The sequence below is a fragment of the Hypanus sabinus genome, chromosome 7 (genome assembly GCF_030144855.1).
Source record: "Hypanus sabinus isolate sHypSab1 chromosome 7, sHypSab1.hap1, whole genome shotgun sequence".
Taxonomy (NCBI): Eukaryota; Metazoa; Chordata; class Chondrichthyes; order Myliobatiformes; family Dasyatidae; genus Hypanus; species Hypanus sabinus.
The window spans coordinates 128,734,308-128,747,995 of record NC_082712.1 but is presented as its reverse complement, the minus strand read 5'-3'; the positions used below and the strand labels follow the sequence as shown (position 1 = coordinate 128,747,995).

General features: G+C 37.9%; 1 protein-coding gene across 1 annotated transcript in view; it reads left to right on the top strand.

The window, feature by feature from the left end:
* cd81a (CD81 molecule a) overlaps positions 1 to 13,688 on the top strand; it is an 89,408-nt gene that overhangs the window by 59,081 nt on the left and 16,639 nt on the right. The window contains exon 3 of the mRNA XM_059975580.1: positions 8,548 to 8,645. Coding sequence (XP_059831563.1) covers positions 8,548 to 8,645 — 98 coding nt within the window. The remainder of the gene's footprint in view (positions 1 to 8,547; positions 8,646 to 13,688) is intronic.

The following is a 13,688-nucleotide window of genomic DNA, read 5'->3' as shown; positions in this document are numbered from 1 at the left end:
CGACATAGTGAATCAATAACTTCAATTAAAACAGTATAAATAAGCCAGTTCTAAAATCTGCAGACAAATCATCGCAAACTCCACTCTGTCAACACTGTCCACATCAGAAACTGGGAATGTGATTGTGTACAATCGTGAAATCTGCTGAATATGCCAGTGAGGTAGAAGGTGACAACCATTTGTGTTGAGTTTAAATTCCTCTTTGCACTAGTAGCAAAAGATGTGTGTAGCTTTATTATCAAAGTATGTATATATTACCATATATATACACTTTAGTGTTGTCCAGGCTGGATCAGGAATCTGTTTGTAGGGCAGTAACCCTTCCCCATCATGGTGCTTTGAGATTTAATGCTCCTGTACCTCCTGCCTAATGGTAGTAGAGAGAAGAGAGCGTGGCCTGGATGGTGGGGGACAGATGCTGCTTCCTGCTGGCAGTTCTCGATGTAAGTGTACTTAATTTTGTATTCGCTCACATGTCCACAATTTTCTTCTCTTTTTTGACATCAACCCACACTTAAGGGTAATTTACACTGGCCCCTTAACTTGATAGGATATCCTTGGGATGTTGGAAGAAAACCTCTAGTCATGGAGAACAGCAGCTGCTGTCATATTAGCAGTTTTGTGAGTTCAAGTTCCATGTTGGGGCATGCAGTGTTGCACCACTGAATTTGTCTGTTAGGTGCTTGCTTCCCCTGCTTGACATTTCCATTGGATCAGGTGAACACAATGTTCCGGCCAAGAAAGAGGTGATATCCCAGATGCAAGACATTAAGTAAACACGTGTGTGTGTGTGTGTGTGTGTGTGTGTGTACACACATTTATGTATATATATTATACAGATATTAAATGGATACCTATGGCTTTGATATGAAAAATAATTGTACTTTGGACATTGTGGAAGATGTACATGCTTTGGTATTTGAATCCTAATTGAAGGAATGCACCACAAGCCCAGTTAGCATGTTGGGACGCATAGAAAGCTGGCACCCACTTTGTATTGGTAAAGTCTGAGTCTTGATGCAAAGGACTCGGATGCATAGTTCAATCTGATCGGTGGCATGGTTTGGGTCATTGACTGCTCCCTTTAATGCAATGCTTCCAAGTGCGGTGTGTGCTTTGCTGCTGTTGTTCGATGCAAGTTGGTGTTGAGCTGTAACTACAGCTCGGTTTTTTTAAAATTGCTAGATCTCAATATCAATCATCTATGGACGGTCTTTGATATCTGTAATAATCTCTCTAGTTTTAATGTAGGAACAAATTCTGGGTAGTCAGCTCAACTCCATTTACTCCTTTTGGAACAAAAGATCATTAACTGGAAAAATGAGTTTTTTTTCTCCACGCTTGCTGCCTGTCCTGTTGAATATTTCTATCGCCTTTTTGATCTACACCACTTTCTTTTTCTTTCTAAATCTTTTTATTAATATTAGTAATTTGGACAGAATACAGATGATATATTGATAAAGAAATTACCAACATAGACATTCCATTACATATGAAAAAAAAACATGCATAATAGTTACAATATAAATGAGTTTACCAAGACATAAGCCATAAGATATATGTATGGACATAGTAAATCTAAATATTTCATAATGTATAATATAAAAAAAACAGAAAAAAGAAAGAAAAAAAAACAAAAAAAAAATTATATAATGCAGAACTAGCTAATCTAATCTAATAACTATAACTAATAAGTAATATAAAAGAAAAAAAACAAAAAAGAAGGGGAAAAAAAACGGGCTGTTTATAATATCTCACAAAAATAAGTATTCATCAATGCCGTCACTTCCGGTCCTCTCAAAATACATAAGCTAAAAGCTGGGAAATCAAATGAACTTGGCACAGGGTCATATTACATCATATGAAAATGTTGAATAAATGGTCTCCATAACTTTTCAAATTTAATAGAAGTCTCAAAAGTACCACTTCTAATTTTTTCTAAATTTAAACATAACATAGTTTGAGAGAACCAATTAAATACAGTAGGAGGATCAATTTCTTTCCAATTCAACAATATAGATCTTCTAGCCATCAGAGTTAGAAATGCAATCATTCGACGGGCTGAAGAAGATAAATGCAGTGAATCTAACATTGGTAAACCAAAAATTGCGGTAATAGGATGAGGTTGTAAATCAATATTCAAAACCACAGAAATAATATCAAAAATATCTTTCCAATATTTCTCCAAAAATGAACACGACCAAAACATGTGAGTTAAAGACGCAATTTCAGAATGACATCTATCACAAATAGGACTTATATGAGAGTAAAAATGAGCTAATTTATCCTTGGACATATGGGCCCTATGTACGACCTTAAATTGTATTAGTGAATGTTTGGCACATAACGATGATGTATTAACTAATTGAAGAATTCTATCCCAATTCTCACTAGAAATACTAAAACTAAGCTCTCTTTCCCAATCCCGTTTAGTCTTATAAAGAGGCTCTGAACGTATCTTCATAATTATATTATAAAGTTTTGAAATAAGCCCTTTTTGAAAAGGGTCTAATTCAAATAAACTCTCCAAAGTATCTGAAGGCACAAAATTTGGAAACGTAGAGAGTACAGAACTTAAAAAATGTCTAATCTGTAAATATCTAAAAAAATGAAATCTCGGCAAATTATATTTGTTGGATAATTGTTCAAAAGACATGAAACAATTATCTAAAAATAAATCAGAAAATCTTAGTAATCCCTTAGTTTTCCAAGCCGAATAAGCTTGATCTATAATGGAAGGGTGAAAAAAACAATTAGATACAATAGGACTATTTAAAACGAATTGAGTCAACCCAAAAAATCTCCGAAATTGAAACCATATACGCAATGTATGTTTAACTATCAGGTTGTCAATTCGTTTCGGCAATTTAGAAAGAGCAAAAGGGAGAGAAGTCCCTAAAATAGAACCCAAAGCATAAGCTGATACCGATTTAGTTTCTAAACTCACCCAACAAGGGCCAAAAGATCCACCCCCATCTTTCAACCAACATAACAAATATCTAATATTAACTGCCCAATAGTAAAATCTGAAATTAGGTAATGCTAACCCGCCTTCCTTTTTTGTCTTCTGTAAATATGTTTTACCTAACCTGGGATTTTTATTCCGCCATATATATGAAGAAATTTTAGAGTCAACATTAGTAAAAAAAAAAGATTTCGGGATAAAAATTGGTATCGCTTGAAAAATATATAAAAACTTAGGTAAAATAACCATCTTAATAGCATTAATCCTACCTATTAGGGATAGAGACAAAGGTGACCACTTAGTAAACAAACCTTTAATCTGATCAATTAAGGGTAAAAAATTAAATCTAAACAAATCTTTATGGTTTTTTGTGATTTTGATCCCTAAATAAGTAAAAAAGTCATTAACTAATTTAAAGGGTAAATTTCCATAAATTGGGACCCGTTTATTCAATGGAAACAATTCACTTTTATTAAGATTTAACTTATACCCAGAAAACTCACTAAATTGAGCCAATAATGATAAAACTACTGGAATGGATTTCTCCGGGTTAGAAATGAATAATAATAAATCATCTGCATACAAAGATAACTTATGAATATCTGTCCCACGATTAATACCCAAAATATCCTGTGATTGTCTGATGGCAATTGCCAAAGGTTCTAAGGCAATGTTAAATAGTAATGGACTAAGAGGACATCCCTGTCTAGTGCCCCGAAATAGGCAAAAAAAGGGAGATCTTTGATTATTGGTAACCACTGAGGCTACTGGAGTATGATAAATCAATTTAATCCATGATATAAATATCGGACTAAAATTAAACTTCTCCAACACATTAAGTAAGGCCATTCAACTCTGTCAAATGCTTTCTCCGCATCTAATGAAATCACGCATTCTGAAGTATCATGTGAGGGAGTATAAACAATATTCAACAATCTCCTAATGTTAAAAAAAGAATAACGATTTTTAATAAAGCCAGTTTGATCATCTGAAATAATTTTGGATAATACCTTCTCCAATCTAGATGCCAGTAACTTAGAAAAAATCTTGGAGTCTACATTCAATAAAGATATAGGTCTATAAGAAGCACAATTAGTAGGGTCTTTATCTTTCTTCAATATTAGAGAAATGGAAGCTCTATAAAAAGATTGTGGCAAATTCCCTAATCTAATGGCCTCCTCAAAAACCTTACCTAACCAAGGGGAAAGAGTAGCGGAAAAAAATTTAAAAAATTCAACTGTATAACCATCTGGACCCGGTGCTTTCCCAGAATTCATTGAGGAAATAGCCCCCTTAATTTCTACATCCGTAATAGGAGTATCCAATATTAAAAGATCATCAGATGATAACCTTGGAAAATTTAATTTTCCAAGAAAATCAGACATGGTATTATAATCTTGAGGAAATTCAGATTGATACAGGGAGGTATAGAAATCTTGAAATGCCTTATTTATCTCATCATGATTAACTGTCAGATTCCCATTCTGCTGACCAATCTTAGTGATTTGACGTTTAACCAGAGCATTCTTCAATTGACTAGCTAACAGTTTACCAGATTTATCACTATGTATATAAAAATCAGATTTAGTTTTCATTAATTGATTTTCAATCGAGGATGTAAGTAATAAACTATGTTCCATTTGAAGTTCAACCCTTTGTAAAGCTCCTTACTAGGAGCAATCGAATATTTCTTATCAATCTCTTTAATTTTATCAACCAATAAAAGAGTTTCCATCTTGATACGTTTCCTCAAACCAGCAGAATAAGAAATAATCTGTCCACGTATATAAGCTTTAAAAGTGTCCCAAAGTGTTCCGCAGGAAATATCATTTCTAGAATTAGAATTAGTTGAGAAGAAGAAGTCGATCTGCTCCTCCATAAATTTTATAAAGTCAGAGTCTTGCAACAAGGTAGAGTCAAATCACCATTGTCTAGCATTAGAAGCTGTATCCGTAAATTTCATAGAAAGTAATAACGGAGCATGATCAGAGATAGCTATAATATCATAGTTACAACCGATTACCAATGGAATAAAACAAGAGTCTACAAAAAAATAATCAATTCTTGAATAAGAGTGATAAACATGTGAGAAAAAAGAAAACTCTTTGTCTTTAGGATACCGGAATCTCCAAATATCAAAAACTCCATTGTCAGTCAAAAAAGAGTTAATACAAGTGGCCGACTTATTAGGTAAAGTCTGAATAGATAAAGATTTATCCATCAGAGGATTTAAACAACAATTAAAGTCACCACCCATTATTAACTTATATTCGTTTAGATTGGGTAAAGAAGTAAATAAAGACTTAAAAAAGTCAGGACAATCCACATTTGGAGCATAAACATTAACCAAAGCAACCTTTTTATTACAAAGTAAACCTGTAATTAACAAAAATCTGCCATTCGGATCCGAAAAAATATCATGTTGAACAAATGAAATAGAGGAGTCAATAAAAATTGAAACTCCTTTTACTTTAGCATTCGAATTTGCGTGATACTGTTGACCCCGCCAAAATCTAAAAAAACGAAATTTGTCCTCCCTCCTCACATGAGTTTCTTGTACAAAAATGATATGAGCATTAAGTCTTTGGAATACTTTGAAAATCTTCTTTCGTTTAATTGGATGATTTAAATCATTAGTATTCCAAGACACAAAATTAATGGTCTGAGCCATAATTCTAAAATCAACCCTTTGGTATAGAAAGGGTTAACCAACTTATAAACTCATGCACCCGGAAGAGGAACAAAAGTAGTGAGAAAACCCGGAAGTGACGACAACACAGACCTATTTGAAGTTCAAAAACAGCCCGAATAATAAAAAAAACTAACACAAACTGGTACAAAAAAAATAGAGTTAGAAAACAGACCATCCCCCCACCCCCGAGAAAAAGAGAAAAAGCCAAAATATGACTTAAAAAGAGAAAAAGTAAGACTAATCCTACCCCCATGTCAGCTGAAGAACACTCCATATAAAAAGGATATATATAAAAGAATCACCCCAACTTTAAAAATAAAATCGCTATAATAAAAACCATATTTCTAAGTATAGTTAGTTGTAAAAAGAATAAAAATATAATCACTAAAAAACAATTATAACTTGGGCACTGGCCCAGACAAAACAAAAAATATTTAAGATAAGCGATGTATTGTACGGAAGAAACGGGAAAAATATAAACATAATGCCATCTTAAGCAAAACCAAAAATCTTTTCCAAAAAACCCCCATCTTAATCAAGGAAAAATTTACCTTCAAAGAATTAAAAATATACCTTCGAAGGAACAAAATTAATAGACAAGTATGTAGTTAAATGATTAAAGTGTATAAGGCAAAACAATTAACATGACGCTAACACACTTTAACTTGAGTATAAAGTGTAGGATGAACCTACACCAATAACCAGATTTTAATTCTGGTTTAAGAGATCGAGAACCATCTTACACGATCAAAATCATTCATTTATTAAAGACTAGTGTCTGTAGCAGTGGGGAAGTTCTCCTCCAGATATTTTCTCGCTTCTGAAGTTGAAATGAAAACCTGTGGTGGAGCATTCGATGGAGAATTCGAAGCTTCGCAGGGTATAGGAGCGCAGGTTTCAGATTTTTCTCATAACATTCAGCCATCAACGGTTTAAAAAGAAGCCTTCTTTTTAAAAGATCTGAACTAAAATCTTCGATCAGGCGGAAGCAAAAATCTTTGATTTTAATCATTCCTACCCGACGAGCTGCTCTTATAACTTGTTCTTTGTCATGTACATAATGGAACCGGACAATTACCACCGAAGGTTTGTCTGTAACACTCGGTGATCGACGCCTAATTCTATGTGCCCGATCCAATAAAGGGGGGTTATTCGGGAAAATCGTCGGAAACGCTTCTTTTAAAAGTTGAGCAAAATATTTCGAAGGGTCATCTTTTTCTATGCCGTCTGGAAGACCAAGTATACGTAAGTTCTGTCTTCTGGACCGATTCTCAAAATCGTCACTCTTGGCTTTAAGGGCTTCCATCAGCTTAATGGTCGAAATTAAATCCTGTTGCAGTTTTCCAATAGTCAAATCTTGCTTCCGAGCTTCTTCTTGCAGAGACGCAATAAGAGCTTGTTGCTGTTTAATTACTGAATCCATCTTAACCATGTACTCTTGAAAAGCCTTTATATCTTCTTTAAAAAATTGTTTTAGTTCAGCAAATTTTTCATCCAAAACCTCCATAAACAATTCAAAAGTTAATTGTGTTTGTTGTGTCGGAGCCTGCTTTTTTCCGTTACCGTTCGGATTACGTCCGGGATCCCGTCCCTTAGACCTGAGAGACATTTCTGTTTGCATATCTTCAAAAGTTCACAACAAACTCTTGGCAGTAAATCCAAAAAAAAATAAAGAAACTTTCGATATAGGTAAAAATAAGCTGAATAAGGGTGATCAAAGGTTAAGAAAAGTAAAGGTTATGGAGCGAATCCAAAACGGTACTCACTCCATGAGCGTCTCCAGCTGACTCCTGATCTACACCACTTGATAACGCTTGACTAACATCGGTGATGTGGCAAGGTTATCATTAAGTGAATAGTCCTGGTCTTCACTACTTTGGTAGAAAAAAACGCTGCTGATTTCACTCCTGAATGGCTGTGTTCTAATGCTACGAAGATCCCCTCTTGATTTTCCTCACCAAAAGAGGGAGGTTTACTGTTTTTAAATCTTCCTCCCAAGCCACCTTCAGTGGAATAAGGCTAGAGTGAAGGTGCTGTGTTAGTTACGTGTTGGTCAGTGTCACAAAGGTTGGAAATGGGTCCTACAGCTCTCCAAGACTAAGACAGCAGAAAAAACACCAAGCACTCATTGGCTTCAATCTACCACCCACTTGCTCATTAGGGGTGATTTACAATGACCAATTGCCTACCAACCTGGATGTCTACCGGATTTGGGGATTGAAGCTCCCAGAATAAACATGCAAACTCAATCCGGGCATCACTGGAAACTGGGATTAGCCTGGGTTGCAGGTTCCCCTGAGGAAGTAGCTTTATCAGTTCTGCACCTGGTCATCTCTATAGCTTTGGGCAAATTCTGTATTTTCTAGTTTCCATGGCATCTCCTGTTGCCATGAGAATTGTCATTTGAAAACTAAAGTAACTTGCTCATTATTTCCCACCACCCCTTTTATGTGCACTAACTATAGGCTTGAAATGGTTGGTATTTGTATTACTGTACTCTGAGCCTGAACCAGGATTTTCAGCAGCTGGTCAAGTGTGGAGCCATCAGCAGTCAACTTAATCCTGCCTGCAGTTGGTAGATATTCTGCTGCGGAAGGGACTGGGTAGCAGTGAAAGAGAAGAAATTTAAATGTAATCCAGTCATGCTGGAGCCAGTCAAAGGCTCCTTATTGCCGTCACTTGATAGTTTAAATGAGTTTTTACAAATTGTATTAAAATTGGCCTTCCCTACAACATATGAACAGAGGAGGGGAAAAAAACTAACATTAGGCATAGCAGAGAACCGCATTTAAATGTTATTCAGGATAATATTTTGCGTATTTGCCATGTGAATCTCAATGAGGAACATTGTTTTTTTTCATGTTAATCACAGTCCTTTCTTCACTCCTAGGGGTCTACATCCTGATTGGTGTTGGAGCTGTGATGATGATCGTGGGGTTTCTAGGTTGCTATGGTGCCATCCAGGAATCCCAGTGCATGCTAGGAACGGTAAGACAGTCTGTCTGGTATGGAGGGGCCACTGAACAGGATCGGGGGTGGGGGGGAAGCTGCAGGAAATTGTAAACTCAGTCAGCTCCATGGGCACTAGCCTCCCCAGTATCCAGGATACCTTCAAAAGGTGGCATCCACCACTTAGGACCACCGTCACCCAGAACATGGCCTCTTCTCATTGCTATCATCACAGAGGGAGTACGGGGGCCTGAAGACACCCACCAGGCTTCTTCCTCTCAGCCAACAGGTTTCTTAATCGACTGTGAACCTGTGAACACTTTTTCAGTATTTTCCCTTGTTCTGCAGCACTTTTTTTTAATATAAATATATACAGTACTTTAAGTTATAGTGTTTGTCACTATGTCCTGTTGCCGCTAAGCAACAAATTTGACAGCGTATGCCAATGATGTTAAATCTGATTCTCCTTTCGGTTTGGCTGTTCATCGTTTGCACCAGAAATTCGTGCTGTGTGGATGTAGCAGCTGAACAGAATTCTTACACTTCTTTCACTGGAAATGGTTCATCTCGATGCCTGTGACTTTCAGTGGTGAATGAGCCCCTTCAACACTCATTTTCAAAAGTATTTGGAAGTAGGCAGGGTGCATTTTGAGGATGGTGCGGTCTTAGTGCCCTTGCTCTTCTCTGCGTTTACTGGTGTTACTGGATTTGTGTCACTGATGCATTTGAAGTTACTTTAGAGTGACTGTGCAGTGTTTCTTTAACACATAGAAGGCATCACAGTTGAATCTGGTTGAGTTTCTGAATGCAGTTTCCCAGAAGGATCATTTGTTCAGGGAATTATTTTCTTTTCCATCTCGTCCCTCCCAACACAGCTTACTGAAGTGCTATTCTTAACCACCTGATCAGTTATCTCTTTAGAGGCCACAGATAACACCTGGAACTTTACTGAACAACGTGTTGGCTATCCACAAATATATCATTGATTTAAATTGTGGGTTTGATTACAACAGGGATTTTTGTGATGTCTGTTGCCACATAGTCACCTGATCCTACCAATTTCCTGGGATAGGTGGTCCTTTTCACCAAGTCCCACCTCAGTCACTTGTATCCTTTTAGCTATCTTCGCCTTGTCTGGTAGTCTGCCAAGTTCCACCTCATCTCCCATCGATAGTCCTTGTTCCCCACCACTCGTTATTAAGCTTCTCCCTCAAGCCTGTGTTACCCTAGCCTTCCCTAACTAACATCTGTCAGGTTAATCTGATTGCTTTGGCCTACTATTTATTTACAGTCCACAGGCCAGTTTTCTCTAAACTTCAACTGTTGTGTAAACTTAACACCTACGTTTACCCACTGGCCTTTATTTTCTTAGTTTGTCTCCAATAAACACACAAACTTTATCATGGGCAGGGTTACTTGTAATCCTTACTGATCTGACCCTTTCAGTGCCACCTGGGAAACAATTGCCCCCAAAATTACTTCCAATTCAGCCATTCACTTGAGTTATCATCTGGCTCACACGCATTCTCACTACGACCACAGATTGGTCTACTTCCTACAGAATATTCAGTCTTCCTTTTCAGTTTGACTTAAAACAAAGGTTTGCATAGTTACAGTCATCTCCTCTTGTGTGTGAAGAGCTTTATCCTGGAAAGCAGATAATTTTTATTCACCACGTCTGCCTGTGCATTCATCTATAGCTCTGACTATTTTGTCCCTCAGATGGTGATCCTTTGTTCAGCCTCCTCTGTAGCAATCCTCTCCTCTTCCGCCCAGCCCCCCCATTCCCAGTCATTGTGTTTTTCTGTTTTCTCCCATCCCACCTTTTCAAAATACACCTTGACCACGAAACCAGCCTTGTATTTCTTCAGATTTCAGTGCCGTCAAAATGTCTACTATCATCTCTTTATACCCAAATACCAGATGGAATTGTAAATAGCTGCATTTCATCACACATTTTCAAATTTTGATCTTTGCCACAGCATAGTGCTCTAATTTAATGCACCAATTAGATCCTTTGCTGTTGAGTATGTAGTGTATTAGAGACCTCCTTGCCTTCTCCATGCCTGTTGCATGGTCCATTTTTGTATTAACTCCTCATTAACATTTTGTTTATTGTTCTGGATTTCCAGCATCTGCAGAATCTAATTTCTGTATTAATTGCAGTGCCTACTTCCCAGTGCCCTTCTCTGCCCACTAAGGTTAATGGTTATCAGTGTTTAATCACTAGAATCGGTGTTTGACCCTTTTATCTTCCTCCTTCGGAATCGGGTTTATCATCACTGACTTGACATGGAGTTCCTTGTTTGGTGGCTGTACGGTGCAAAGAAATAACATTGCTATAAATTACGAAAGAAAGTAATAATGAGATGGTGTTCATGGGCCATTCAGAAATCTGATGGTAGAGAGGAAGAAGCTGTTCCTAATTCATGGGTCCTCACTCACCACCCTGATGGTAGTAAGGAAAAAAGCTTATCCCTTGGATGCTGAAGGTCCTTGGTGATGGATGATGCCACCTTGAGGCACCAAAAGAGAAGGTTGTGCCCATGATGGAGCTGGCTACAACCCTCTGCAGCATCTTGTGATACTGTGCATTGGAGCCTCCATACCAGGCTCTGACGCAACCAGTCAGAATGCTCATACCTTACAGCTATAAAAATTTACAGGTGCCTTTGACATAACCAAATCTCCTCGTCCTTCTAATTGAGCAGAGCCACTGGTGTGCTGCTTTCATGATGTTCAGGTGTCAGGGGCCATGAAGTTGGTGAAGTTACCATTACTAGAGAGAGGCTTCTTGGGAAACTGTAAGGTATGAAGGTAGATAAGTCACCTGGACCAGATGGTGTACACCCCCAGAGTTCTGAAAGAGGTGGCTGAAGAGGTTGTGGAGGCATTAGTAATGATCTTTTAAGAATCACTAGATTCTGGAATGGTTCTGGAGGACTGGAAAATTGAAAATGCCACTCCGCTCTTCAAGAAGGGAAGGAGGCAGAAGAAAGGAAATTATAGGCCAGTTAGTCTGATTTCAGTTGGAGTCGATTGTTAAGGATGAGTTCTCAGTGCTTGGAGGCACATGATAAAAAAGGCCATAGTCAGTATGGTTTTGTTCAAGGGAAAATCTTGCCTGACAAATCTCTTGGAATTCTTTGAAGAAATAACAAACAAAATAATGATGGACAAAGGAGAATCAGTTGGTGATGTGTACTTGGATTTTCAGAAGGCCTTTGACAAGGTACTACATACAAGGCTGCTTAACGTGATAAAAGCCCATAGTATTACAGGAAAGGTTCCAGCATGGATAAAGCAGTGGCTGATTGGCAGGAGGAAAAGAGTGGAAATAAAAGGAAGCTTTTCTGGTTGGCTGCCGGTGAATAGTGATGTTCCACAGGGGTCTGTGTTGGCACCAATTCTTTTTGTTATATGTCAGTGATTTAGATGATGGAATTGATGGCTTTGTTACTAGGTTTGTAGACTATATAATGATATGTGGAGGGACAGTTAGTTTTGAGGCTAGACCGAGAGGCTACAGAAGATTTAGATTAGGAGAGTGAACAAAGTAATGGCAGATGGAAATACAGTGTTGGGAGGTGTAAGGTCATACACTTTGGTAGAAGAAATGAAAGAATTAATTATTTTCTAAATGGAGAGAAAATTTTTTTTAAAAAACTGAGGCGCAAAGGGACTTGTGAGTCCTTGTGCAGGATTCCCTACCGCTCAGTTTGCAGGTTGAGGCTGTGGTGAGGAAGGCAAATGTGATGTTAGCTTTAATTTCAAGAGGACTAGATTATAAAAGCAGAGGTATAATGCTGAGAATTTATAAAGCATTGGTGAAGCCTCACTTGGAGTATTGTGAGCAGCTTTGAGCTCCTTATCTTAGAAAGGATGTGAAACTGTAGAGGGTTCAAAGGGGGTTCATGAAAGTGAGGGACTTGTCATATGAAGAGCATTTTATTGGCTGTGGGCCTGTATTCACTAGAATTTGTAAGGATGAGCAATTACCTCATTTTAAACCTGACGAATGGTGAAAGGCCCTGATAGTGAATGTAAAGAGGATGTTTCATAATATGGGAGAGTCTTAGGACCAGAGGACACAGCCTCGGCCTCAGAATAGAGGGGCGTCCTTTTAGAACAGAGTTGAGGAATTTCTTTAGCCAGAAAGTGGTGAATCTGTGGAATTTGTTACCATAGGCAGCTGTGGAGATCAAGTCTTTATGTACATTTAAGGCAGAGTTTGATAGATTTTTGACTGGTCAGGACATGAAAGGATATGGGGAGAAGGTGGAAGATTGAGGCTGAGATGAAAATTGGATCAGCTATGATATGGTGGAGCAGACTTGATGGGCCAAATGGCCTAATGCTGCTCCTATATCTAATGATTGCGTCATTATATTGTGCCCGGGATAAGTCACTGAATTCCTTTATACAAATAAACAATGCAAAGCCCTGCTTCTGTAGCCCCTGTACTTCTCTGTAATCGTACCGTTCCAGTTGTTCTGTCTCCATTTTCTGAGCTGGTTCTTGCAGCTGTTTGCTGATTGTGTCCTATCTAGAATGGTGACCCATCTGCCTGTCACTGGAGCTGATCACTGTTCTCATTGCCTCAGATTGCTATTGGTTTATTGTCACATGTACCAAACAGTGGAAAAACTTGCATTTTGCAAGCAGATTGTTTCAAGAATGTAGGTACTTTGAGGGAGTACAAAGGAAAAGCGGTAATCAAATGCAAATTAGTGTTATAGTTGCCAAGGAGCAGTGAGACAATAAGGCGTTAGAGCCATGACGAGCCTACAATGTAGCCACTTTCCTCCCTATCTTCTGCAGCCTTACAACCCAATTCGCTGGCACCTTCTCTTCACCCTCCCACTCCCATTATGCTCCTTCAGTGCAGCCTTTTGCTCTTCCTCCCTTGCATCATCCACCATTTCACCTCTGCTCAAAAGTACTTTAGGCTTCTCCATCACTCTCCTAGCTTTTGAGACCACTCATTGAAGCCCAACTCCTTTTAACTTGACCACATTCTTGAGTACACGACCATGGAGAACTTTCAGAGATCCTTCTGCATTGGACAAGTTAAGCAATTAA